Raw genomic sequence first — 22,697 nt, 5'->3', positions numbered from 1 at the left:
GTCACTCTAGCAAGCATGGATTTCTATATCAGTTTGATCCTGCAAGCTGACTTGTAGCCACGAGGTTGCACGTCTCTATATTGTAGTTATATGTAAATAAATGTTGCCGTTCTTATTTATCTAACTGGTGAATGGGAAGTATTACATTGGCGATGAGAATAAAAGGGATAAATCAGGAGTATTATGTCATGTTGAAGTTCAGTTCAAGTTGAGAAATAGAAGTGCGTTTGCAAATATGCCCTTATTCAGACGGATAGATCCTTTTGATGTCTCTGTAGACATTTGGGTTACTTTTTTCAGGCCAACAAAATAGAGGAGGCAGGGAGAGACAGGCAATCCTTCTGCGTGCATGTGGGACCCAAGTCTACAATTTAATATGCAGCCTCACATCCCCAAGCACACCCAACTCCAAGTCATTCACTGAGATAGTTGAATTGGTGAAAGCACACTCCCACCCAAAGCCATCGGTAATATTGCAGCGATTTAAGTTTATTGCAACTTATATTACCAAGTTAAGACAGATCGCAGAGCACTGGGACTTTGGAGACACTCTCAATGATATGTTGCCGGATGGTTTAGTCTGCGGGATAAATAATGAGGCCAACCAAAAGGAGCTATTATCAAAGGCAGATATACATTTTAATAAGGTGCTGGAGACAGCATTGGCAATGGAGAACGCTGAGAGGGGGCATAGGAGCTTCAGGGTGCTCAAAATGGAATGGTCCGCCAGTTACAGTGGGAAGCTGCAGTCTGCAGTGGCGCCAAAAATGAAGGTGTAATTTTGAAACAGGAAGCAAATGCAGCCCTAAATAGAGGGAGAAGATATATAAGAGCCAATCAATTGCCTGGTATTGAAGTAGAGTGTTACTGGTGCGGGGTTAATCACTCCGCTGAAGCCTGCCGGTATATAAAAGCTGAATGTTTTTTCTGCCACTGGAAAGGTCACTTAAGGCACCGAGAGTTAGTAATACATCACAAGTTCCAAGATGGAAGAGTCCGGAACATGTATTTAAATGTTCACTCATTGTTCAACACAATAAAAATCTTTATTGTCACAAGTAGGCTTACACCAACACTGCAATGAAGTTACTGTGAAAAGCCCCGAGTCGCCACATTCCGGCACCTGTTCAGGTACAGAGAGGGAGAATTCAGAATGTCCAATTCATCTAACAAGCACGTCTTTCGGGATTTGTGGGAGGAAACCGGAGCACCAGGAGGAAACCCACGCTGACATCTGTCAGAAACTTCACTCAATCTCTATCCAATGATAGGAGGTAACTTTGCACAGGCAAATCCAGTCATAACCAAACTCAATGTAAGCAGACACTAAAAATGATGGAATCATTATCAAGTTCCAATTAATTTATTAAACATCAAAACTGTTGTAAACCTTGGTAAGAATCGTTCTCACCCTCCCCCTCATACCTCTCAATATATATTCAATTGTTTCAAATACAGGCTTGACTAACTAAGTCAAAATGTTATTTAATTATTTTTTACTTCTGCTTCTCTAATGTAGAAAATAAATTACAGGCTTAATTAGGCTCATAGATCATTGACCCACAGTAAATGAAAACATGCATTAAAAATGCAAATTAAAGTCTATGTAATCCAAAAAATGTGTTAAACTGTTCAAAGTTAACTAAGGCTGGATTTGACACAGTCACATATATCCGATCGCCTTTTGTTAATTCAAATATTCCTGATTGAAAGCTATCTCTTGACCAGTGTCCATTATTCCCAGGACAATTAATGCTGTTCCTGGTTATCATTAGTTGAATAGCTACTGGATAATGATCAGACCGCTTGAAAACAGTATGCTCGAGCAACATGTCCGATTGGCACTCCAGCCCTCTGAAGTTGACTTTGGTGTAAATTAGATAATATCCAGCTTTATTAATGATCAATTCCTCAGCGTTGTGACTTACACCTTGGATAAAGGCAAGCAGGTCCCTCACAGCGTCCCAGACGAGTGTCGAGGAACTGTTAATAACGTTCATTCCTGTGTGATAATCAAAATGTTAAAAGTCAGTACAAATGAGTGCAATACAGTCAGTTTGCTGCCTATGTGGCCGATGGATTCTTAAATGACTTGAAAATCTCACTGCATGATTAAACTTATGTGCAGTAAAAACACTGGTGTGACAAAATTTATCATCTTCCTTCTTTTTTGTTTTCTGAACTGATTAGCCCCATTTTTAGCCCTTCTATCAGTTTTCATTGATATTAATTTTACATTTCTCCATCAGTTTCAATGCTGTAATGAACCACTGTACACAAGCAAGTCCATTTTTTGAGCTATTGGGCTAATTCTCCGTGACATGACGCCGAAATCGCGAAACGCGATCAGCCGCAGAATCGGCTCCAATGCCAAAATCAGGGGCGTCATTCTCCGACCCCCCGCCGGGTCGGAGAATGGCCGCAGGCCGCCGTGAATCCCGCCCCCGCCGAAGTCTCCGGTACCGGAGATTGGGTGGGGGCGGGTATCGGGCCGCGCCGGTTGGCGGGACCCCCCGCTGGATTCTCCGGCCCGGATGGGCTGCAGTCCCGCCCAGAAATTGCCTGGTCCCGCCGGCGTAAATCAAACCTGGTATTTACTGGCGGGACCAGGCGGCGTGGGCGGGCTCCGGGGTCCTGGGGGGGGGGCGCAGGGCGATCTGACCCCGGGGGGGTGCCCCCACGGTGGCCTGGCCCGCGATCGGGGCCCACCGATCCGCGGGCGGGCCTGTGCCGTGGGGGCACTCTTTCCCTTCCGCCTCCGCTACGGCCTCCACCATGGCGGAGGCGGAAGAGACTCTCCCCACTGCGCATGCGCGGGAAACTGACAGCGGCCGCTGACGCTCCCGCGCATGCGCCGGGAAACTGTCAGCGGCCGCTGACGCTTCCGCGCATGCGCCGCATTTCCGCGCCAGCTGGCAGGGCAACAAACGCCATTTCCGCCAGCTGGCGGGGCGGAAATCCCTCCGGCGTCGGCCTAGCCCCTCAATGTTGGGGCTAGGCCGCCAAAGATGCGGAGCATTCCGCACCTTTGGGCCAGCGCGATGCCCGTCTGATTGGCGCCGTGTTTGGCGCCAGTTGGCGGACATCGCGCCGTTGGGGGAGAATTTCGCCCCTGATTTGACGCCGGTTTCGCACCGATTCAGAATTCTCCGGACCCTCTAACTCGATGAAATCGCGGCACCCACCGTCTCATTATCGGTCCTGACAACCGATTCTCCAGCGATTCTGCGCCCCGGATGGGCCGATTTCCCGACGCCGTGTTTCTAACATCTTTTAAAAAGTCGTGAAGCCGGCGTGCTGGCTGAGGAGGCTGCGAGAGGAGGCAGGAGTTGGCATGGGGGGACTGCGAGCTCCCGTATTGGACACCGGCCATGCTTTCTGAATGAGGGGGAGCTACCAGGGACTGGGGAGGGGAGGGGAGGCTGGGGGGTTGGGGGGGCCAGGCCGAGCTGTGGGCGATCCCACAACATGTCTGGGGCGGTATCCCTCCATGGCCACCCGACCAACACCCTCTCCCCTCCCCGGCGCCACCCACCGGGGGACCACCCAGGGCCACACTGACAGCAGCCCCCAGTAAAGGCAGTGACATCAAATGGTGGCCCTGGCAGCAGGAACGGGCGTTAAGACCGCGGGCATCGACAGGGCCACGGTGCGGGGGTGGGGGACATGCATGGTTAGGATGCACTGTGACAACCAGGGCCAACATGTAACCCATGGTACCTGGTTGTGCATGCGTGTGAGTGCCATGATGACATGTGTTCCCCTCACCTCCTGCAGGTAATCATGTTTGGTTATCAACAAGCAAAGTTGGCCGCCGTGGCGGCAGCCGCTGCCCTGCATGCAGCCCTGTCACCGCGTGAGCAGGAGCGACTCAGAGAGGTGGTGGTGGCTGCAGCAGAGGAGCGGGCTGCAGAGGGGCAGGTGGCAGTCACTCAGGCTGGAGGGCTGCCCGCCCGACAGGCCAAGGAGGAGGAGGAGGAGGCGCAGGAGGAGGCCCCGTGTTTACCACGACCACGTGTCCTTTGAAGAACTCCCGGACCGGGCATGCAGGAGGCAACTGCGGATGAGCAGGGAGACAGTGCAACACATCTGCCACATGATGGCACACCTGGCACCGCGTGGATATGGGGGAGGACACCCGCTCCCGGTGGCCGTCAAGGTGACAGTGACCCTCAGCTTCTACGTGACGGGGTCTTTCCAGCCGCCGAGTGGGGACCAGTTCGGGATTTCACAGGTGAGGCGAGCTGCGGTGCGTGAGCCTGCCGAAGGGGGGATTATTTCGCAGGCCTGGTCCGCGAGCGGCATCCGCCAGGAAGCACGGCGTAGCCGCTGCAGGCCGCCGGAGTGCGCGTGCGCCATTACGGATGCCTTGTATGCCCTTTCGGACCGGTACATCCAGTACCCTGTGAACCTAACCCACCAGGATGCCGGGGCAGCGGTCTTCGCCACCATCACCGGGATGCCCCGGGTCCAGGGAATAATTGATGGGGTGCATGTCGCCCTGCGGCCACCAGCGGACAACAGGCCGCTGTTCCCCAACCTAAGGAGTACCACAACGTTCAGGTGGTCTGTGACCACCAGATGAGGATCCTGCACGTCTGTGCCCGATACCCGGGCAGTGTACATGACTCGTTCGTTTTGGCACAATCTGTGATCCCCGACATGTTCGAGGGGCACCCCCCCTGGCTGTGGGGCTGGTTGTTCGGCGACAGGGGTTACCCGTTGTGGTCGTGGCTGATGACACCTATACGGAGACCACAGACCGACGCGGAGACCCGATACAATGATGCCCATTGTGCGACCAGGGGTGTGGTCGAGTGGTGCTTCAGGTTCCTGAAGATGCCTTTCAGGTGCCTTAACCACTCTGGAGAGGCCTACCAGTACGAGGCAAGGAGGGTCAGACGCATCATTCTGGTCTGCTGCGTCCTCCACAATATAGCCCAGCAGAGGGGCGATGTGCTGGAGGAGGATGAGGAAGAAAGGCAGGCATCGTCAGACGAGGAGGATGAGGGGTGGAGGGGACAATGAGCGGGACATGTGGGCTGGCCAGGCACAGGAGGCTGCACAACGATACCGCCCGGGCCAGCGCGCACGGGACACATTAATCAACACACGTTTCACCAAATAGCGGGGAGGGGGGTTTCTGGGCAGTGGCACGGACACCACAGTACCATACCACTTCACCATCAAACATCATCACCTTCCATCACTGGGTTGACAGTGACAGCGGGTCTGCTCCATGGGATGGAGGATGATGACAGCCCGCTCTGCGATGAGCTCCATGCTCAACATCGTTAGACAATGTCTGACTCATGCCCACAGTAGGTCCTTCCACCTGGGTGATCCCTGCATGCGAGCTGGCCAGTCCATCACATGGCCCTGTCGAATCGCTGGGGACGGAGTGATGGGAACAGTCAGGGGAGGGGGGCTGCAGGGTCCACCCACTGGGCCTCACTCGTCCACCACCCCTCACTCCCAGTGGCCATCACTGACCACCCCACCCTCACACCTATCAGGCAGAGCACAGAGGCAGGGTTCAACGGTGTTTACAGGTGTTTAATGTAAGAGATATATATAGTCTGTGCCCTAGCCCCTATAACTAAACTGTGCCCTGCACCCGTGCCAACTTAACTGGTGTCGAATTCTCTGGCCTTACGGGGCCTATCACTATGCCTAGGTGATTCCCCAGACGGTACAGCAGGAGTGGAGGCAGACTGTTGTGACTCCTACCCTGCGACGAGGGTCCCCATTGACACACGTCTCGTGGGGCGGCCTGGCCTGGATGGGCCCGGCTGGTCCACCCTGTTCTGCCTGCTGCCCATCAGATGCACCAGGGCCAGGAGGGGGGAGTCCGAGGTGCTGCGGTGTTCCGGGACCTGCGGTGCTGCAGGGGTCAACGGCACAGGCCCCAGTCCCTCCTCCTCCCTCGGGGTGCCCGATGGCCCCCTAGACTGCTCCATGGGACAGGAGTGTGAGCAGAGCCATCCCCCGAGGCCCCCCCGACACCTGGTGCTGCCAGTCATTGATGCCCACTCTGGTAGCAACAGGGGTCTGAACGTTAGCGGCCATGGAGCCCAGGGAGTGGACCATCTTCCTCTGGGACTGGACCACCTCCCTCTGTGTCTGTACGACGCCGGCCAGCACCTGGGCAATGCCGCCGATGCTCTCAGCAAGGGCCTGCTGTGACTGCACCATTTTTTCATTCATCAAGTTTATTGGTGCATTTCAGCCCTTCTAAGGAACTGGTGTTCGCTTGTAACGCCTTTCCATATGGTGTTGGTGCAGTATTGTCCCATAAGATGGAAGACGGATGTGAAATATCTATAGGGTATGTCTTGAGAACCCTTTCAGATGCCAAAGAAGGCTGTGCTCAAATTGAAAAAGAAAGCCTGTCAATAGTCTATGGGGTAAAGAAATTCCACCAGTATGTATATGGGAGGTGCTTTGCCATTGTTACAGATCACAAACGACTCTTGGGTCTTTTTAATGACGATGAGGCTATTCCGCCAAGAATTCAGCGTTGGGCGACAATTCTGTCCACCTACAAATATACATTGAAGCATCAGCCTGGAACACATATCACAAATGCAGCTGAGCTTAGTCACCTGCCTTTACCAGAGTGTAGCACCTCCCCCAGTACCACACAAAATTGTAATGGTGTTGAATTTCTTGCAGAGCAAATCAAGTACTGAACCACCAGGAATCCGCTGTTTCCAAAGTGAGGCACAGGCTTCTAAGAGGTTGAGCCAGTGCGCCAGTTTCTGAAGAAATTAAACGTTACTATATATGAAAGGATGAATTCAGTTGCAAAGATGGCATCAAACTTTGGTGAGCCAGAGTAGTCATCCCTGTACCAAGAAGGGAGTTATTCTTAGCTGACTGCACGGATGAAGATAAGATGCTTGCCAGGAGTTATGTATGGTGGCCTGGCATCGATGCCAACATTGAGAGCCTGGTGAAGCGCTGTGAACAGTGCCAAATTCAAGAAAACTTGCCTACTACAGGCCCACTGCACCCTTAGGAATGGCCACGCCAGCCATGGGTACAGGATCATGTTGATCATATGGGGCCATTCGTGGGCACAACGTTTTTGTTCCTTGTTGACGCTCATTCAAAGTGGATGGAAGTGTTTGAAATGGAGTCTACAATTCACATGCCACAATTGAGAAATTGCATCAGTGTTTTTCGGCCCACGGGATACCTGAAGTCATAGTATTGGACAATGGAACAGCCTTCGCGAGTGCTGAATTTCAAAATGTCACCTTCTTAAATGGTATCAAGCACACCTGGATACCCAGCATCCAATGGACTGGCTGAACCTTCAAAGAGGGTCTTAAGAAGTAGTCAGGGAAGATCCTGGAGACCAGAAACTCACGATTTCTTCCGGTCTATAGAACCACTCTGCACTCTACAATGTGGGTACTGCCAGCAGAGCTGTTGATGGGCTGGCATCATAGGACCAGACTAAGCCTGATGATTCCTAATTTGCCGGGAGGTTGAAACCAGCCAGAAGAAAAATCATGATTCCCGCAAATAAACAAGGGACTGGAGTCTCCGGTCCCACCCCCCTCCCCCCTTCCCTCGGCGGCACATAGTTTACTGGCAGCGGGATTCTCTCTTCCCACTGCTTGTCAATGGGATTTTCCATTGAAGCCACCCAAGCCGCCGGTAAATCCGCAGAGGGGGGTGCACTTCCAGCAGAAAAAGAGAACTCTGACAACCGGAGAATTCTGGCCAAGTTCTGTTTCAATGGAGGAAGCATTAGGCCATTTACGAGAACATGAGTTGTCCCAGCAGCCAGTACTGCCACCTGAAACCATGTTAACAGCAAGAAACGTTGTCGACTATCCAAGCAGTGAAGTACCGAGCCAGCCTGTGGCAGGCGAGTCTGTCGTCCCCATGGAAACGGATGAAGCTGCGTTATCAGTCCCTGAGGAGATGGCGGGTATAGTGGTTATGCAGAAAGTACTCCAGTGAAAGCACCCCTGACAGAGGAGTTACACCGCTCGACTGGAAATTGGAAATCCCCTGAATGAGTCAATTTTGATGGACTAATTATGCTCTAATTATTGGGGATTAAGTAACTTAATTATTATCAATGTATGAAACAACTGAGAAAGGAAGGCATGTGGTGTTTGTACCCTTTATGGGGTGATCTGCAGAGAGGGTCACATGACCCAGGGAACCCATCTGGGCCCAGAGTGGGGGATCACCCTAGCAAGCACAGGTTTCTGGATCAGTTCGATCCTGGAAGCTGACTTGCAACCACAAGGCTGCATATCTCTGCATTGTAGTTATACATAAATAAACACTGCAGTTGTCATTTACATTACTGCTAACTGGAAATATTACATAGGTGTACTGGAACAGCTTGGCTATGAGCACGCCATGTCTTCAGTACTATTCCCAGGGCCCATAGCCTTTGTAGTATATAGTGCCCTGGGTTATTTATTGATCTCGTGGAGTGAATCTAATTGGCTGAAGATTATACCGGTGATGAATAAAAATGTCACTACCTATTTTGGTGGGATTCAAACCCAGGTCCCCAGAGCATCACCCTGGGTCTCTGGATTACTAGCCCAGTGACTACACCACAACACCACTGTCTCCATCTTTTAAATCATCAGCTGCCTCCACTCAAGTGTGAATTTGGTAGACCAGGAGTGTCAACTTCAAAGTGCGCAGAGTAGACCAGGTAAGAACAGGTCTGAACTTTGTGGTTTCCTTTGAATAGCCAGGGTACCCATTTTGAAAGGTAAACTACCTCTGAATCTGATCCTGGAACAACTATGGGGGAGGTAAAGTGTTCTTTGTTTGGCAAAGGTCAACTGCCCTTTGAACAGTCAAAGTGTTGTTTGGAATTCTTAAAATTAGAAATAAATGTGCGTAAAAAGTGCATAAATTCATTCCTGTCAAGCACATTGGACCTGACAAAATCAACTGTTAAAAGTGTCGAAAGATGCTGCCAAGAGAACCTGTCAGGAAGAGCTAATGAAAGTGTCAAGAGGAATTGTCAAAAGCACCAAACAAAGCGATCTGTCAAGAAGACAAGGCATTTAAATGCCCTGTCCTTTAAATCTTTGAAACATATGTTTGCAATGTTTTTTAAAATGCTTGCTATTACACTCTGTCTGCAGATATAAGTTATTACTAGAAACCTGCTCGCGATTCATTTCACAACCATCCATTATCAGGTGAGGTTGCCTTCTATTTCACTATTTTATTGACAGCTACAATTTTTTACAAACTGTTTGAAATGGGACTATGTATTCCAATACTTGGTATAAGGGATTATGCACTTGAATGGAATGTTTGTTGTTATAAGGCTTTATTTAATTGAAAAAATGTAAATGTAGTAAATGGGTCTTGAAGAATGAGAGTATTTTTTCAATATAGTGAAGTCTGCTTTATTTAATTGAACATTATTTAATTGAATTTTATTTTATCTTATCTCTTCATGGGTCCTGAGGTCTGTCCATGGAGAATACTGGGTGAGTTGGCATGGTTGTGTAAGGGAAAAGGATGATAGGTGGGAGGATATTGGTTGGCATGAGTTGGCATTTGGTGTTTGTATGGGGATATAAAGTGCCATGGGGTGGGTGGAGGGATGTAGTTTGGCATGCAGGACATGAGTGTCAATGGGGATGGGTATAGACTATGAGGTGGTATTGGTTGGTATAGATGGAGCATGAGGATTGTGTGAAGGTGAGGTTGGAGGGACGTTTCATGCTTTATTGTTTAATCTTAAAGTTTGGACCCAGTGCCAGATCCCAGAGGCTGGCCTTCCAACCAACCTGCCTCCATACCCGGCAGCCTCCTCTGTTCTTCCAGCATCACCCATCCTGATTTCTAATCCAATCCATCCTCACGGATTGAAATCCAAACAAAGCCACTTTTAACGGTTGGGTTCCCAGAGCTAAGAATTCTGCCAACTTTGCAAACCTGACCCAGGAACTAAAAGTCTGGCCCTTGTTTTTCTGGGGGAGTCTTCACACTAGCTGAGTAAGATCAGTAACCCACACTGATTTTGTTTCCTCTCTGAAGCTAAAATAACTTAATTCAGCTAAAGTGTTGTGGCTTAGAGTCAGCTGAGATTGCTTCATTAAGTATAGGCAAAATCCATCGCAATGTAGGATTCATGACCACACTGGCCTAACTACATTCACTTACTGTCGTGTTGGGTGTTCCGCTATACAGCCGAACCAACACGGTTGTAGATGGTCCAACTCTGTTTTATTACTCTTGATAACAACATCTGTAAATTTATGACTGTGGTTCGCAATTTACCCGTTAACCTGTGGACCTAGCCCTAACACTATCTTAGAGAGGCACTCAGCACATGGTGTATGTCTGAGTGGCACGCTGTGAGCTCTGTGCTCTGAGCTGTTTCCTACTGGAATGAGCGGGAACTGTGGTGTTCCCCGTTTTATAATGCGTGTGCTCTGCGTGTGCTTTCACTGGTGATTGGCTGTGATGTTGCGTGTGTGTTGATTGGTCCGTTGATCTGTCCATCAGTGTGTATGTGTGTTTGCACCATGATATGTTTATCTGAATATCATGACATCCCTCCTTTTTACAAGAATATGTGCCTGTGTGGTAATAAATATAGATGTGTACTGAGTGCAGCTGAATATGTGTGTGCAATATCTACAACATGTACATGAGGCTACACTATATACATAGGAAGGTGTCAGGTCCAACATAGCAACGAGGTTGTACCATAAACAAAACAAGTACAATCATCAAACATCGAAAACGACTTCCTGTAACGACAAAAAGAGAAACATATTAACATTGTGGCATAACACTTTAGTGAGTCCAATGTGCAAACAGGCTCATAAGTCCAGCCTAGTAGGTGGGCAACGAATTCGGGTTGACTGTCTCAAGGGTGGGTTAGGATCCACCGGCTGAGGAATGGGCCTGGCCACAGGCAATAGAGGAATAGGCAGAGTGGCAGGAAGCTCCACGAAGTCGACATCAGGGACAACAGGAGGGCGTGGCACCGGTGCATGATCACGTAGCAAGCGCAGAAGCAGCCGAAGAGCCCGGCGATTACACCGGCGAATGGAGCCATCAGGCATGCGAACCAGGAACGAGCGGGGAGCCACGCGGCGGAGAACTTCGGCAGTTGCTGACCAGCCACCCTTTGGTAGGTGGATGCGGACGTTGGCTCCAGGCGCCAAGGCAGGAAGATCAGTTGCCCGAGTGTCATGTGCCACCTTCTGCTGAGCATGCTGCTGTCGCATCCCCTGCAGTACTGGAGCATGGCCGGGTTTAGGAACATGAATGGATGGTACACTGGTCCTGAGGGCGCGACCCATCAATAGCTGGGCTGGTGAGAGGCCAGTGGACAGTGGGGCCGAGCAATAGGCCAGCAGGGCTAAACAGAAATCCGATCCGGCATCAGCAGCCTTGCAGAGGAACCGCTTGACGATATGGATGCCCTTTTCCGCCTTGCCATTTGACTGGGGATGCAGAGGGCTGGACGTCACGTGTGTGAAGCCATACGAAGCGGCAAAAGAAGACCATTCTTGGCTCGCAAAACAGGGCCCATTGTCTGACATGACGGTAAGCGGAATGCCATGGCGAACGAAGGTTTCCTTGCATGCCCTGATGACAGATAACGATGTTAAATCGTGCAGGCGTACGACCTCTGGATAATATGAAAAATAATCAATTATGATGACGTCGTCCCTGCCGAGCGCATGAAAAAGGTCCACACCCACCTTCGCCCATGGGGACTTTACCAACTCATGGGGCTGAAGCGTCTCGGGGGTTGCGTCGGCTGAAACCTTTGGCAGGTGGGGCAGTTGAGCACCATGTTGGCGATGTCGTCGCTGATGCCCGGCCAGTATACAGCTTCTCGGGCCCTCCGCCTGCACTTCTCAACCCCGAGATGGCCTTCATGTAATTGTTCGAGGACCAGCCTGTGCATGCTGTGTGGAATGACAACCCGGTCCAGCTTTAGGAGGACACCGTCAATGACGGCCAAGTCGTCCCGGACATTGTAGAATTGTGGGCACTGTCCTTTGAGCCACCCTTCCATCATGTGGCGCATCACACGTTGTAGAAGGGGGTCAGCCGCAGTCTCCCAGCGAATACGGGCCAGACTTGCATCATTAGCTGGCAGATTGGCCGATGTGAAGGCCACATGCGCTTCAACCTGACATACGAACCCCCCCGATTCGGGCGGTGTGCTCACTGCTCTGGACAGGGCATCCGCGATGATGAGGTCCTTTCCCGGGGTGTAGACCAGTTGGAAGTCGTACCTCCGGAGCTTGAGCAGAATGCGCTGGAGGCGAGGGGTCATCTCATTCAGGTCCTTTTGGTTGTATGATGCCGACCAGGGGGCGATGGTCGGTTTCCACGGTGAACTGAGGGAGACCATACACGTAGTCGTGGAACTTATCTATGCCTGTTAACAAACCCAGGCACTCCTTCTCAATCTGCGCATAGCGCTGTTCTGTGGGGGTCATGGCCCGCGAGGCATAGGCGACCGGGGCCCATGATGCAGTGTCATCCCGTTGCATGAGTACTGGCCCAATGCCGGACTGGCTGGCATCAGTCGAGATCTTCGTATCTCGAGAAGTGTCGAAGAACGCCAAGACCGGGGCTGTGGTAAGCTTAATCTTGAGCTCCTCCCATTCCTTCTGGTGTGCGGGCAGCCACTGGAACTCCGTAGTCTTCTTCACTAGGTGGCGAAGAGCCGTTGTGTGGGAGGCTATGTTGGAAATGAACTTCCCCAGGAAGTTGACCATCCCGAGAAAGCGTAGCACTGCCTTCTTGTCTGCCGGCTGCGGCATGGCTGCAATAGCTGTCACTTTGTCTGCACCCGGACGCACTCCTGACTGGGATATGTGGTCCCCCAGAAACTTTAGCTCAGTTTGGCCAAAAGAACACTTGGCTCGGTTGAGGCGCAGGCCGTGCTCTCGTATCCGAGCAAAGACGCGCTGGAGACGAGTGATGTGCTCCTGTGGTGTGGTGGACCAGATGATGCCGTCGTCAACATAGACACGCACCCCTTCGATGCCCTCCATCATCTGTTCCATGATGCGATGAAACACCTCGGATGCCGAGATGATGCCAAACGGCATCCTATTGTAGCAGTATCTGCCAAAGGGAGTGTTGAAAGTGCACAGCTTCCTGCTGGACTGATCCAGCTGAATCTGCCAAAAGCCCTTTGAGGCATCAAGCTTTGTTAAAATTTTAGCCCGGGCCATTTTGCTCGTGATCTCTTCCCGTTTGGGTATGGGGTAGTGTTCCCTCATGATGTTGTTGTTCAGGTCTTTCGGGTCGATGCAGATCCGGAGTTCGCCAGAGGGCTTTTTTACGCACACCATGGAGCTGACCCATGGCGTGGGCTCCATGACCCGGGAAAGCACTCCTTGGTCCTGCAGGTCCTGCAGCTGCTGCTTGAGGCGATCTTTGAGTGGTGCTGGGACTCTACGAGGTGCGTGAATGACCGGGGTGGTGTCCGGTTTGAGCCATATTCTGTAAGTGTAGGGCAGTGTGCCCATGCCCTCGAAAGCCTCCTGGTTGTGGGCGAGGAGCAAGTGGAACTGTGCCCTAAAGTCTGCATCCGGGAAGTCGGACGTGCCTTCTGGAGACAGAGTGTGTACCCGCTGAATGAGGTGGAGAACCTTGCACGCCTGTGCGCCTAGCAGGGAGTCCTTCAATGATCCAACTATCTCAAAGGAAAGTGTGGCTGTGTATGCATTGTGTGTAACCTCGAGCTGGCAGGATCCCATGGCCGGGATAACATTCCCGTTGTAATCGACCATCTGACAGCGGGATGGCTGAATCGGTGGTTTGACCTTCAAGGCGTAGAAGGCTGACCATGCAATAAGGTTGGCAGAGGCACCAGTGTCTAGACGGAATGTGATTGGTGATCGGTTGACCGTTAGGGTGGCACACCATTCATCACCCGGATTAACGCTGTTCACTGGCATCGGCTGGTGGGTCCTACTTGCGGACATCCGATTCCTGTCAATGACCGCAACGCGGAAGGCTTCCCGGTCGTCGGTATCACTGGTCTGAACATCGTCAGGGTATGACTCGGTGTATGGAGGCTGAATGGCTCACACGTCCCTGCGAGGCTGGCGGAATTGGGGAGCGTTGGCAGGTTGAGCTGCTCGACAACAGGCAGCGTAGTGCCCCATCTTGCCACAGCGGAGGCATTGTCGATTCTTTGCTGGACATTGCCGCTTTAAATGTGCAGATCCACAGTTGCCGCACATCGTGACGTCATGGCGTTCGTTGCACCACCGTGCGTGCGCAGTTCGGTCCTGCGTAGAGCACGCCTGCGCGTCACGGCCCTCTGCGTCGACGTCTCTTTTGGCGTGTTCAAGCGCGGGAGACCATGGAAAACGCGCGAAATGGCGCCCTCATCCGGGCCGCGGGCCGGGAGGAACTCGATCGACTGGACCTGCTCAGCCTCGTAGGACCCCTGCCGTGCCGATTCGGCCGCCTGGAATTGGGAGTACCGGCTGGTCGCGTTTTCATGGAGGACGCAGGCTTCGATGGCGGTGGCTAGGGGTGAGGGTCTTAATTTTGAGGAGCTGCTGGTGTAGGGTGCCCGAGGTGACCCCAAAAACTATCTGGTCCCGAATCATGGAATCGAAGGTGGCCTCATAGCCGCAGGACTGCGCGAGGATACGGAGGTGTGTCAAAAGGATTGAAAAGGCTCATCCTTACCCTGCAGGCGCTGCTGGAAGAGGTACCTCTCGAAGCTCTCGTTCACCTCGACGCTGAAGTGTTGCTCAAGTTTTAGAAGGACCGTCTTGTACTTCGTCTTGTCCTCGCCTTCCGCGAACTCCAGGGAGTTGTAGATGTGGATGGCGTGTTGCCCTGCCGTGGAGAGGAGGAGGGCGATCTTCCTGGTGTCCGAAGCATTCTCCCTGTCTGTGGCTTCTAGGAAGAGCTGGAAGCGCTGTTTAAACAGCTTCCAGTTGACGCCGAGATTTCCAGCGAGTTGGAGCGGCTGCGGCGGGCTGATGGTGTCCATGGCGCAGGATGGCAGATCCCTGAAGATGTGCAGGTAGGTCTCACAGTTGCTTGGTTCCAATCCTGGTACTATGCCGCTATACAGGCGAACCAACACGGTTGTACATGATACAACTCTGTTTTATTACTCTTGATAACAACATCTGTAAACATATGACTGTGGTTCGTAATTTACCCGTTAACCTGTGGACCTCGCCCTAACACTATCTTAGAGAGGCACTCAGCACCTGGTGTATGTCTGAGTGGCGCACTGTGAGCTCTGTGCCCTGAGCTGTCTCCTACTGGAATGAGCGGGAACTGTGGTGTTCCCCGTTTTATAGTGCATGTGCTCTCACTGGTGATTGGCTGTGATGTTTTTAAAAAAAATATTTTTAACAACACAATTTTTTCCCCTTACAAACAATAACCCCCCCCCCCCCCCCGTAACAGAATAATGCAAATTCTCCCTGAGCAAGATATATACATGGCAAGATGGTATATTTACATAGCTTTATACACTGGCTCTTGGCCACACATTCCATTTCTCCCCACCCTTCATGCCATCTCCCGCTCGTCCATCCCCTCAAACAGTCTCTCGTTTCCCCCCCCCACCCCCCAAGGGTTGCTTCTGTTGCTGACCGACCTTCCTCTAACGCTCCGCGAGATATTCTAGAAAAGGTTGCCACCGCCTGTAGAACCCCTGTGCAGACCCTCTCAAAGCAAACTTAATTCTCTCCAATTTTATGAACCCCGCCATGTCGTCTATCCAGGCCTCCAGGCTAGGGGGCTTCCCCTCCTTCCACAATAGCAAGACCCTTCGCCGGGTCAGAATTCCGGCCTCTTTCGCCTCCTGCACTCCCGGCTCATCCACTACTCCAAATATTGCTAGCCCCCAGCTTGGCTTGACCCGGACTTTCACCACCTGAGATATTACTTCCGCCACTCCTCTCCAGAACCCCTCCAGTGCCGGGCATGACCAAAACATATGGACATGGTTCGCCGGGCCCCCTGAACATCTTTCACATCTATCCTCGACTCCAAAGAACCTACTCAGCCTCGCCCTCGTCCAATGCGCTCTGTGAACCATCTTAAATTGTATCAGACTGAGCCTGGCACACGAGGAGGTATTAACCCTACCCAGGGCATCAGCCCATAGCCCTTCCTCAATCTCCTCCCCCAGCTCCTCCTCCCATTTACCTTTCAATTCTTCTACCGGCGCTTCCCCCTCTTCTTTCATCTCTTGGTATATTTCCGACACCTTGCCCTCCCCGACCCATACCCCCGCGATCACCCTATCTTGAACTTCTTGTGCCGGGAGCAACAGAAATTCCCTCACCTGTCGCCTCACAAAAGCCCTCACCTGCATATATCTAAATGCGTTTCCCGGGGGTAACTCAAATTTGTCCTCCAGTGCACCTAGGCTCGCAAATGTCCCGTCAATGAACAGGTCCCCCATTCTTCTAATCCCCGCCCGATGCCAGCCTTGGAAGCCCCCGTCCATCTTCCCCGGGACAAACCGGTGGTTACCCCTGATCGGGGACCACACCGATGCTCCCATTGCACCCCTGTGCCTTCTCCACTGGCTCCAGATCCTTAACGTTGCCGCCACCACCGGGCTTGTGGTGTGTTTTGTCGGCGAGAGCGGCAGCGGTGCCGTTACCAATGCCCCCAGGCTCGTTCCTTTACAGGACGCCATCTCCATCCTCTTCCATGCTGCCCCCTCTCCCTCCATGACCCACTTGCGGATCATCGCCACGTTTGCTGCCCAGTAGTAACTCTCTAGGTTTGGCAAAGCCAACCCTCCTCGGTCCCTGTTGCGTTCCAAGAACCCTCTTCTAACCCTCGGTGTCTTATTTGCCCACACATACCCCATAATACTCCTACCCACTCTTTTGAAAAAGCCCTTGGTGATCACGGTGGGGAGGCACTGAAACACAAACAAAAACCTCGGAAGGACCACCATTTTGACCGACTGCACCCTACCCGCCAGCGAGAGCGGGAGCATGTCCCATCTTTTAAAGTCCTCCTCCATTTGCTCCACCAACCTCATCAAATTCAGTTTATGTAGGGCCCCCCAACTTCTGGCCATCTGGATCCCCAGATACCGAAAACTTCTCTCCGCCCTCCTCAGCGGTAGGTCCCCTATCCCTCTTTCTTGGTCCCTTGCCTGTAATACAAAATGCTCACTCTTCCCTACATTAAGCATGTAGCCCGAGAACTCCCCAAACTCCTTCAGAGTCTGCATGACCTCCACCATCCCCTCTATTGGGTCCGCCACGTATAGCAGCAGGTCATCCGCGTATAGCGATACCCGATGCTCCTCTCCCCCGCGAATTAGCCCCCCTCCATTTCTTAGACTCCCTAAGTGATATGGCCAAGGGTTCGATCGCCAGTGCAAACAACAGGGGGGACAGGGGGCATCCCTGCCTCATCCCTCGGTACAGCCGAAAGTACTCCGACCTCTGCCGGTTCGTCACTACACTCGCCACCGGGGCGCTGTAAAGGAGCTTAACCCATCTAATAAACCCTCCCCCGAACCCAAACCTGCGCAATACCTCCCAGAGGTACTCCCACTCTACTCGGTCAAAGGCTTTTTCCGCGTCCATAGCTGCCACTATCTCCGCCTCTCCCTCCTCCGGTGTCATCATTATCACGTTTACGAGCCGCAGCACATTGGTATTTAACTGCCTGCCCTTTACGAATCCCGTCTGGTCCTCATGAATCACCCCCGGGACACAGTCCTCAATCCTCGTGGCCAGCATTTTTGCCAATAACTTAGCGTCCACATTGAGGAGCGAAATCGGCCTGTACGATCCACATTGCAGTGGATCCTTGTCTCGCTTAAGAATCAAGGAGATTGTCGCCTCCGACATTGTCTGGGGCAGGGTTCCCTCCTCTCTTGCCTCGTTAAAGGTCCTCACTAGCAGCGGGGCCAGCAGGTCCACATATTTTCTATAGAACTCCACCGGGAACCCGTCCGGCCCCGGGGCCTTCCCCGCCTGCATGCTCCCCAAACCCTTACTCAACTCCTCTAACCCAATTGGTGCTCCCAAACCAACCGCCTCCTGCTCCTTCACCCTCGGGAACCCCAGCTGTTCGAGGAATCGCCTCATCCCCCCTTCCCGCCCTGGGGGCTGGGATCTGTACAGCTCTTCATAGAAGGCCTTGAATACCTTATTTATTTTCGTGGCACTTCGAACCGTGGCTCCACTTCCATCTTTGATTCCCCCTATTTCCCTCGCTGCCGCCCTCTTACGGAGCTGGTGCGCCAGCATCCGACTAGCCTTTTCCCCGTACTCTTAGGTCGCCCTATGCGCCTTCCTCCATTGTGCCTCCGCCTTGCCCGTGGTCAGTAGGTCAAACTCCATCTGGAGCCGTCGCCTTTCCCCAAGTAATCTTTCCTCCGGGGCCTCTGCGAATCTCCTGTCCACTCGCAAGATCTCCCCCACTAACCTCTCCTTTTCCATGCCCTCTGTCTTCTCCCTGTGAGCCCTAATGGAGATCAGCTCTCCCCTAATCACCGCCTTCAACGCCTCCCATACCACCCCCACTCGCACCTCCCCGTTGTCATTGGGCTCCAAGTACCTTTCAATGCATCCTCTCACCTTCCCACACACCACCTCATCAGCCAGCAGTCCCACATCCAGCCGCCACAGCGGGCGTTGGTCCCTCTCCTCTCCCAGCCCCATGTCCACCCAGTGCGGGGCATGGTCTGAAACGGCTATGGCCGAATACTCCGTCTCCTCCACTCTCGGAATAAGCGCCCTACCCAGAACAAAGAAATCTATCCAGGAGTAAACCTTATGTACGTGGGAGAAAAAAGAAAATTCCCTGGCCTGCGGTCCATGGGTCCACTCCCCCCATCTGATCCATAAAACCCCTGAGCACCTTGGCCGCCGCCGGCCTCCTTCCCGTCCTTGTTCTGGAGCGGTCCCAGCACTGTATAAAGTCCCCTCCCATTATCAGTCCTCCTACCTCCAGGTCCGGAATGCGCCCCAACATGCGCTTCATAAATCCAGCATCATCCCAGTTCGGGGCGTATACAGTTTCCAACACCACCCACGTCCCTTGCAGCCTACCGCTCACCATCACATATCTCCCTCCATTATCCGCTACGATAGTCTTGGCCTCAAATGACATATGCTTTCCCACCAGAATTGTCACCCCTCTATTTTTTGCGTCCAATCCCGAGTGAAATACCTGTCCTACCCATCCCTTTCTTAACCTGACCTGGTCCGCCACCTTCAGGTGTGTCTCTTGGAGCATTGCCACGTCTGCCTTCAGTCCCTTCAAGTGCGCGAACACTCGAGCCCTCTTCACCGGCCCATTCAGGCCCCTCACGTTCCACGTTATCAACCGGATTGGAGGGACTCTCACCCTCTCCCCCCCCCCCGCCCCTCCCCCCCGCCGACTAGCCATCTCTTTTTCTGGGCCAGTCCCTTGTCCGCGTCTCCCTCAGTTTCCAGTCCCCCAGCCAGGGGACCCCTGTCCCAGCCACCTCTTCTGTGTCCCATTCTTTTTCAGCCAGTGCAGCAGCCACCCTTTTCCCCCCCTCCCTCCTCTCCCCCCCTTCCCCCCTTCCCCCCCTCCCCTCCCCCCCGCTAGATCCCCGTCCAGCTTTTTTGCTCCCCCCATATCCCTCCAGTAAGTCAGCTGACACCTGCTGACCCCGGCTTCCCCCGCCATCCCTTTGACCCCCCCGTGTGGGAATCTCCCAATCAATATACATTCCTTCGTTCCCCTTCCCGCCTTTCTTGCCGCGCGTGGGAAAGAAAACCCCGTGCTTTCCAAAGCCTGCCCCGCCCCCAATGCGCCACCTGTCGTGACCTTGTCTATCTCCCCCAGCCCATATAACATTTCCTGTGCGTGGTTGACCCCCTATGTACAACAACCATCATACTTCAACCCTCAAACACCCCCCTCCCACACAAACCCTCAATTAGAGTCCAACTTTTCAGTTAGTATAAAGGTCCACGCCTCTTTGGGCGTTTCGAAGTAGTGGTGTTGGCCATTATGTGTAACCCACAGTCGCGCTGGCTGCAACATTCCAAATTTCACTCCTTTCCGATGCAGCACCGCTTTGGCCCGGTTGAAACCCGCTCTCCGCTTAGCGACCTCCGCGCTCCAGTCCGGGTATATTCTGATCTCTGCATTGTCCCACTTGCTGCTCCATTCCCTCTTGGCCCATTTCAGGCCCCTCTCTCTGTCCGTAAACCGGTAAAATCTCACCACCACCGCCCTTGGCGGCTCATTTGCCTTGGGCTTCCTCGCAAGCACTCGGTGCGCCCCATCCAGCTCCAGCAATCCCGGGGGGGCCTCCACACCCATCAGCGTCCTGATCATTGTGCCCGAATATGCCGTGGCATCGGCCCCCTCCATTCCTTCTGGGAGACCCAGGATCCTCAAATTGTCTTCGAGTCTTCCCGCCCACGTCTTGTGCAGCGCCTCGTGCCGCTCCACTTTCTCCGCCAGGCCCACGAGCTCATCGCCATTCTCGCTCACTTTTTCCTGGATCTCCTGGATCTTCACCTCTTGGGCTTTCTGGGTTGCTCCAAGTCCTTCAATTATTGCCTGCATAGGCGCCACCATCTCCTTGCGCATCTCCTCAAAGCAGCACTTGATGAACTCCTGCATCTCTTCTTTGTCCGTTGGCGCCGCCATTTTGCTTTTTTTTCCTTTCTTCTCCCGCTGCTCCAGGGCTGCTTTTTTCGCCGTTTCACTGCGGGTCCGATCCATGCAGGTTAGTAGGGGACCTTTCTCCTTCCTTCCCCACGGGTTTGTTATCTAAAAAGTGCCGTTGGGGCTCCGTTAGCGGGCCCAAAAGTCCGTTTTCGCAGGAGCTGCCGAATTGCGCGGCTTAGCTCCAAATCGCGCAGCTTAGCTCCGCATCGCCGCAACCCGGAAGTCATTGGCTGTGATGTTGCGTGTGTGTTGATTGGTCCGTTGATCTGTCCATCAGTGTGTATGTGTGTTTGCACCATGATATGTTTATCTGAATATCATGACACTTACTAAAGCAACCAAATCACCCATACGTTGCATTATTACATGTTCTTTCTCAGTCGGCAACTTTTTCCTTGATATACGTGAACAGTCAACATAATAAACAAACAATAAGTACTAACCTACAAGGTGTGCAGCACTCTTTAAAGCTTGCCTTTGGTTCTGCATTTCTATAAGATCACAAAATAAGTGGAACAATGAATCAACATCAGAAGACATTACTTTGTCTTACTTTTGGAGGTATTCAGTGATGAGTGAGAATTTTTAATTCTATTCCCAGTTTTTGTACAATTGATTTTTGAAATGATGTCAAAAAGGGAAGAAAGGTTTATTCTTACCGGTTATCCGCTTGCTGGAACTGACCTACAAAATAATAATAAAAACAGTCAGTTTTTCACATTTGTTTCAGCATTGCCAACTTATGCTGCAGCACAAAGTACCTGTTTTAGTTGTAATTTGGAGATGTCAACTGCATTCCAAGTAGATAACAGCAGCGCGACGAGAATCAACAATAAGGCGATAGCAGTGAACAGCTTCTGTAGCTTTGCTTTCTTCTCCGGTTGTGCAATCTTATTGTTAGGTGGCGTTGCATTGGTCAAGGGGTTTGAAATGTCCAGAGTTTCCATCAACACCTGGTTATTCTCTGCCATGATCAAAAGCTGAGTCTCACAATGCCAAGCTGAGTTGTATGCCTTGTGTCAACTAACTTACAGCTCTTTAAGTGGACAGATACCATGCACACACAACTGCTCCCAATCTTGAAGTGTGGACAAAATCAGATTGGCCTCTAAGGAACAGAAACTCAGAAATTATTTTGCAAGTGTGCAAGAAGGAAGAGGAAGTGAGCCCAGTCTTGAAATTTGAATCACATTGTGTTAAGTCATAATCCAGCTAAAAGTCTGGCCCTTGTTTTTCTGGGAAAGTCTTCACACTAGCTGAGTAAGATGAGTAACCCACACTGATTTTGTTTCCTCTCTGAAGCTAAAATAACTTAATTCAGCTAAAGTGTTGTGGCTTAGAGTCAGCTGAGATTGCTTCATTAAGTATAGGCAAAATCCATCGTAATGTAGGATTAACCTCAGACATTAACCTCAGCAGCACTTTGGATTTCGGCGGGAGCGGAGCGCAAGGGCCTTCTGGGAGGTAAGTTTTTACTTTAAAAACACTTACCTTTGCAGGAGCAGCCTCTTTGGATTTCGGCGGGAGCGGTGCACAAGGGCCTTCTGGGAGGTAAGTTTCTACTTTAAAAACATTTACCTTTGCAGGAGCAGCACTTTGGATTTCGGCGGGAGCAGTGCGCAAGGGCCTTCTGGGAGGTAGGTTTTTACTTTAAAAACACTTACCTTTGCAGGAGCAGCACTTTGGATTTCGGCGGGAGCGGTGCGAAAGGGCCTTCTGGGAGGTAAGTTTTTACTTTAAAAACACTTACCTTTGCAGGAGCAGCATTTTGGATTTCGGCGGGAGCGGTGCGCAAGGGCCTTCTGGGAGCTAAGTTTTTACTTTAAAAACACTTACCTTTGCAGGAGCAGCACTTTGGATTTCGGCGGGAGCGGTGCGCAAGGGCCTTCTGGAAGGTAAGTTTTTACTTTAAAAACACATACCTGGTCCCGTTTCTGTTCTTCTTTTCTGTTTTATTTTATTTTTTTAATATAAGGCGGGAACCGGAAGTTCGACCCGCGGGCTTCTGGGAAGGCCCCCCCCCCAATAAATTC

The 22,697-nt window shown here is 52.0% G+C and overlaps 1 protein-coding gene across 1 annotated transcript; it reads right to left on the bottom strand.

Moving 5' to 3' along the window:
• Positions 1-1,344: 1,344 nt before the first annotated feature.
• On the bottom strand, positions 1,345-21,722 carry LOC140427327 (tumor necrosis factor ligand superfamily member 6-like). Its single transcript, XM_072512883.1, has 4 exons — positions 21,426-21,722; positions 21,324-21,348; positions 21,108-21,155; positions 1,345-2,002 (listed from the first exon to the last, which is right to left on the bottom strand). The coding sequence occupies exons 1-4, from the start codon at positions 21,633-21,635 to the stop codon at positions 1,596-1,598; spliced, it is 690 nt and encodes a 229-aa protein (XP_072368984.1). The 5' UTR covers positions 21,636-21,722; the 3' UTR covers positions 1,345-1,595.
• Positions 21,723-22,697: the final 975 nt, after the last annotated feature.

The sequence above is a fragment of the Scyliorhinus torazame genome, chromosome 7 (genome assembly GCF_047496885.1).
Source record: "Scyliorhinus torazame isolate Kashiwa2021f chromosome 7, sScyTor2.1, whole genome shotgun sequence".
Classification (NCBI taxonomy): domain Eukaryota; kingdom Metazoa; phylum Chordata; class Chondrichthyes; order Carcharhiniformes; family Scyliorhinidae; genus Scyliorhinus; species Scyliorhinus torazame.
The sequence above is the reverse complement of the archived record's forward strand: the minus strand, read 5'-3'. Positions and strand labels throughout refer to the sequence as shown.

Bases quoted from the DNA above. Each gene is read 5' to 3' on its own strand.
- LOC140427327 (XM_072512883.1), bottom strand. From the start codon at position 21,635: ATGGCAGAGAATAACCAGGTGTTGATGGAAACTCTGGACATTTCAAAC. The intron at 21,349-21,425 runs GTACTTTGTGCT...ATTATTTTGTAG, and splicing joins CCAAATTACAACTAAAACAG to GTCAGTTCCAGCAAGCGGAT. The intron at 2,003-21,107 runs GTTAGTACTTAT...ATTATCACACAG, and splicing joins GAGTGCTGCACACCTTGTAG to GAATGAACGTTATTAACAGT.